Raw genomic sequence first — 5,649 nt, 5'->3', positions numbered from 1 at the left:
TTCCATAACAATGATCTCTCAATATCCTTGGAGTAAATGCACCAATTAAGATACATAGAGCGGATGGATTAGAAAATTGAACCCACCACTCTAATGCCTATGAAAAACACATTTGAACAGTTAGAGCAAAACAGACACAAATTCAAAGGTTAGAAAACAATTCTTCAAGCAAACAACCCCCCAAAAAGGTGCAGGTGGCCATACTAGTATCAGAAACCAGTCTGAGAACTGCTATAAGAGACATAAAAGGTCATTTCTAATGATCATGGGACACATACCTCAGAATAACTCACACTCCTAAATCTATATGAGCCTAATGAGGGAACAGAAAAATACTTAAAACTGCTAATAAACTTGAAGAAAGGCATTGATCTCCAACACAATAGTAGTTGGGAGATTTCAATGCCTCTTTGTCACCTCTTGAGAGATCAACTAGATTAAAGTTCAACAAGAAAATACTTTATTGGAGAGAAGAAATGGATCAGAGGGCAGTAAAAGCCGAATACACATTTTTGTTCAATGCATATGGGACTTTTTCCACATTATGGGCCACAAACCCAAAACACAACTCCACAAAATCAAGAGCATAGAAATTATATCAATGTTCATCTCAGACCACAAATGCACTGAAAGAAGTCAATTACAAACGAAAATGGAAGAACAACTCAAATAAGTTGAAATTAAATAGCTGTTTACTGTACAACCAGTGAGTCAGAGAAGAAGTCAAAGAGTAATTTAAAACATTCATGGAAGCAAATGAGAATGAGGACACTACTACCTACCAGAACTGTGGGAAGCAGCAAAAGTGGTGTTATGAGGTAAGTTCATTGCTATTGCAAGCATTCATCAGGAAAGAAGAAAGGACCCGCATACATAACTTGACTGTACAATTTAAGAAACTGGAAAATGACCAAATAAAGGAGCCCAAAGCAGTCAGGAGGAAATAAATAATAAAACTTAGAATGAAAATTAATGAGCTGGAATTCCAAAATATCAAAAATTGATGATATTTTCAGTGAAAACAAGAGCTGATTCTTTGGAAAAAATAAACAAGATCAATAAACCACTAGCAAGACTCAGAGAAAGAGAGAGAGAGAGAGAGAGAGAGCCTTAACAAACTGAATCAGAAATGAAAGAGAAGATATCATAACAGACACCACAGAAATTCAAAGGATTATCAGAGAATACCAGGAAAACAAGTCAGCTACATACAAAAAAAAATTAACTCAGGCCTCTTTCTAAACACCATGCATAAAACTCAAATCAAAATGGATTAAAGACATTTTTTCAGACCTGAATTCCTAAGCTACACAGAGGAAGATGTAGGCAGAACTCACCATGACATTAAAGCTAATGGCATCCTTAAGGATGAAACACCACTGATCAAGCAAGCGAAACCAAAGTTAAACAAGTGGGACATTAAATAAGAAGCTTCTGCACTTCAAAGGAAATGATGTCCAGAATACAAATCCCATGCATTGGGAAATATTATTTACCCAATACCCATTTGATAAAGGGGTTAATATCCAATGTAAGACACTGGTAGAACTATAAGGCACTGGTAGAACTATAAGACACTATAACAACACAAGAACTATAAGACACTATAACAACAGAAGAACTATAAGACACTATAACAACGTAAGACACTGGTAGAACTATAAGACACTGGTAGAACTTATAAGAACTCTAAGACACTGGTAGAACTATAATTCACAAGAAAAAAATTTCATCCCACCAAAAAAATGGAGAGAAGAGATGAACAAACACTTCCTCAAAGGAGAAATACAAATGGCCAAAAGACACATGAAAAAGTGCTCTTCATCACTAATTATAAGAGAGATGCAATTCAAAATAACAATCAGATATCATCTCATATCACAGAGACTGGCACACATCAAAAAGAACAAGTGCAGGTGTGGATGAGGAGAGAAAGGAACTCACATTCACTGCTGGTGGGAATGCCAATTGGCCCAGCCTTTCTGGAAAACAATATGGATATGCATACTTACCTGGCAGGGGAGATACCGTGATCACAAAGGTGGTTTTCAAGGGCGAGCCTTATCCATTATGCACCGGATGTGCTTGCCTCTGTGATTTCTCACATCCACAAATGTGGGAAACTTGACTGCATAACTTATGATAGTGGGGGACTCCATCCACGTTCTCTTCTGTGGGAAAATATATGAACATTGCCCCCCAAAAACTAGAAATTGAGCTTCCACATAACCCAGCAATACTGCTCCTGAGAATATACCCTAGTGGCTCAAAAAACACAATGCAGAAAAGCCTTCTGCACTTCTATATTTATTGCAGCACTATTCACAATAGCCAGAATTTGAAAACAACCCAAGAGCCCGAGAACAGATGACTGGTTAAAGAAATTATGGCACAACTACACAATGATACACTACACAGCAGCAAGAAAAACTGAAGTCATGAAATCTGCTTATACACTGAGTGGACAAGGATAGTCTACTCCCCCAGCTGTGAAATGAGTCAGAGGAAGAGGGACAGACATGATTGAACTCATTTGCAGGATATGTATATGTATGTATGTATGTATATATATATTATGTGAATAATACTCAAAGACAGTATAAACAAGAGTGTGAGGACTGGTCCATAGTAGGGAGCTGGGGTGTGGGGTGGAACGTGCACTTAGGATAGAGAAGGGACCACACTATGACAAAGATAGCTGGAAATGATCATTCTGACACAAACCTAGTGCTGAATGGAGATAAAGCGATCGTTATGCATGATATGCCTTCATTAACACTATTGCAAACTATAGTGCCTAAAAGGGAAATGGGCCGGTGGGAGAGGGAGGGGGAGAGAGAGGGGGCGGTCTGCCTAAGAGACTGGGTGTGGGGCAGAGCAGGGAGGGCCTGGCAGGAGGGAAACTGAGGACATTGGTGGCGGAAAGAAAAGGGTTTTGGACCAACGTTGAATCAACTCCTGTTGACTTCAGGCTAAGAAAGACCTGAAGGAGAGGGAAGATGCTCACAGCTGAACCCCATTCCCATTCCGGGACTGAACTCAAATTCCGCCCGCACCCCGGCCTAGTCCCTGGCCGCTCATAACGCGTGGACGCACCGCCAAGGGACACGCGGGTCGGGGTGGGGCCGTTACCGGGAGACTCGGCGACCGCGGTCACTCCTCTCCGGAGCCCCGCCCAGGACATGGCCCCGCGGCCGCCCTGCACTCAGCTGCGCCCGCTGCCCTCTGGGGACCACGACCCCGCAGGCATGAGCGCCAACCCGCAGTGGGATGTCCGCAGGGCGCTGCAGGTGGCCAAGCTCTTCCACCTGGTGTGCGGGCTCCGGGCTGCCTGCGTGACTCCGTTTCTGACTCTCTACTTAGGCCAGCTGGGCTTGACCGCGCCCTGGGTGGGCATCCTAATGGGGACCAAGCACCTGGTCGAAGCTTTCTGGGCTCCCTTTTGTGCCTCTCTGGTCAAAAGCTACCAGAAAAGGAGGGCACTTCTGATGGGCTCGTTGTTGGGCTCCGCGGGGTGCAGCTTGTTGATGGTCCTGCTCCCGCGAGTGGACAAAGAACCGGAGTTCCGCTACTGTGACGCAAGCAACAACGTGACCGCCACAGTCCCACCACTTGGAGCTGCATTAACGGGGAAGAGCACCTTGGCCAGAGAATCAGCTTCCAACCACCCAGCCTTGCTGCCCAGCCTTCCAGCCAAAAGAGGGACTATGGAAGCTTCTGGAGTCAGAGAAGAACCTGGTCACCAAAGTGTCCAAGAATCTTTCAGTCGCCTGCCTGGATACTTTGTGGGTTCTGCTGAAGAAGCCAGGAGCACACCCCAAGTTACCCATCCTAGCACTTCTGGAGTGAAAGAAGCTCCTTTACATGGGACTTTCAAAGTGGTCAGTACTGCCACCCCTTTGTTTGCTGGGGATACAATTCCCACAAGTGCTGCCAGTCTTACGGCAACCAAAGAATATGCCAGGGCTCTCGACCTATCCATGGGAAGACTGCAGTGGACTTTTCTCCTCTCCTTGGGCTTCCTGGTGCTCTGGGAGTTGCTGACAAGCCCTCTGGATCAGGTGGCAGATGACAGCCTTTATGAATACCTGGATTTTGTGGATGCCACTGATGGTTATCGTGACCTGTGGATCTGGAGGCTGCTGGGCATGTCAGTAGGTGTATGCAGCATCGCAGTCCTGGTGGGGCAGCTGAATTGTTTTCTGGGGACTAATGCCCCTTCCGGTGTGATGCACTTCTATGGCTATGTATTGGTCAGCGCTCTGGCTTTACTGGTGAGCATTGCCTTTCCCATCCCTGTCTTCAGGCAGTGGGAACCCAGCAACAAAACAGTCAAAGCACTGACTCTTATTGGGGGCAACCCCCACCTTATTCTCCTTGTCTTCACTGTCATTCTGATCGGAGCCACCACCAGCACTGTGCAGAACTTCTTGTTCTGGCACATGCAGAACTATGGGAGCAGCGAGCTGGTTATGGGTTTCTCAGTTGCCCTGGGCTTACTGGGAGAGGTTTTGCTTCACCCCTTGAAGACCACGTTGCTTAGGAAGCTATCTAGAGTGGGGACAGTGGGCCTGGGGCTGGGCTGCCTAGCAGGACAGCTATTGTACTACTCACTCATCTGGAGCTGGTGGTCAGTTCTCCCTGCTCAAATCTTGAGTGCCATCAGCAGCGGGGCTCTTTGGTGGGCATTGGGAGCCTTAATCAAGGACATGTCCACTCCCAGAACAGAGAGACCTCTAAGTGCCATGTTCCAAAGCTACTTTTATGTGGGTGGGTCCAGCTTGGGCAGTTTTGTGGGAGGCTTTGTGGTGATGCACTATGGCCTAGCTGTGCTCTACCAGACCTGTTGTGTATCCCTGCTGCTATGGCTGGCTTTGTTCCTTTCCATCCAGCTTAAATTGCCCCAAGAGCAGAAAATCAGCTACTCAAAGCTGTTGGCTGTACAGGCAAATGACACCAGTGACGCTGAGCAAGAGATGGAACAGGACTGGCTTGTGAAGGCCATGAAGGAGGATCACTCGAACTGGATCTGAGAAGAAGCCAATTAAATACCCTGCTGAGGACAAAATCGACATCCCCACACTTGGGGCTGCAGAGACCTCTGAGGAGAAATGTTGAGGCCTAGGCTCATTGCAAGATTTTCTTTAGTTGTAAAGGAAGATTCAACTTTTGCTGTTTCATTTTTTTGTAATAAAGAAGAAGACATTTGCATTTTTTTAAAAAAAGTGTTCTGTTGTATTCACTATATTTTGTATACAATGTCTAGTGCTATTGGTTTCAGCCGTGGCCAGAGTGCTCAAAGCAATCCAGCAGTGCCAGAGAGGCAATGGGACCTGCAGGATTTTATTGCAGAGAAAAGGGTTTTTGACGAGTCACACATGCTTCCATGGGTCCTAAAGCATGAACCTGATCCTATGAAAGGGGCTCTGTTGGTAGATAGGAATGGAACTGAAAATGGAAATCTATCTCTCCCCTCTAATAAATGAGACCATACTCACATACAGCTAGTTGGAAGAAGAAGGGGTAGAAGTCAATAGGTTTTTCATTCTTACTCTTTCTTTTTTTTGGGGGGTGGGGAGCACATTTGGCTGTGCTCAGGATTTTATCTCAGGGATCATTCCTGGGCAGCTTGGAGAGCATATGGATGCT

The 5,649-nt window shown here is 45.4% G+C and overlaps 1 protein-coding gene and 1 non-coding gene across 2 annotated transcripts; both read left to right on the top strand.

Moving 5' to 3' along the window:
- Positions 1 to 2,004: 2,004 nt before the first annotated feature.
- LOC129403704 (U1 spliceosomal RNA) lies at positions 2,005 to 2,174 on the top strand. The gene has a single exon (XR_008629401.1). It is a non-coding gene; the product is annotated as a U1 spliceosomal RNA (small nuclear RNA).
- Positions 2,175 to 3,248: 1,074 nt separating this feature from the next.
- Positions 3,249 to 5,033, top strand: MFSD6L (major facilitator superfamily domain containing 6 like). Its single transcript, XM_004605185.2, has one exon. The coding sequence runs from the start codon at positions 3,249 to 3,251 to the stop codon at positions 5,031 to 5,033; it is 1,785 nt and encodes a 594-aa protein (XP_004605242.2).
- The last annotated feature ends 616 nt before the right edge of the window (positions 5,034 to 5,649 follow it).

This window comes from Sorex araneus, chromosome 3 (assembly GCF_027595985.1).
Source record: "Sorex araneus isolate mSorAra2 chromosome 3, mSorAra2.pri, whole genome shotgun sequence".
Lineage (NCBI taxonomy): Eukaryota > Metazoa > Chordata > Mammalia > Eulipotyphla > Soricidae > Sorex > Sorex araneus.
This window is presented reverse-complemented; position numbering and strand designations above follow the sequence as displayed.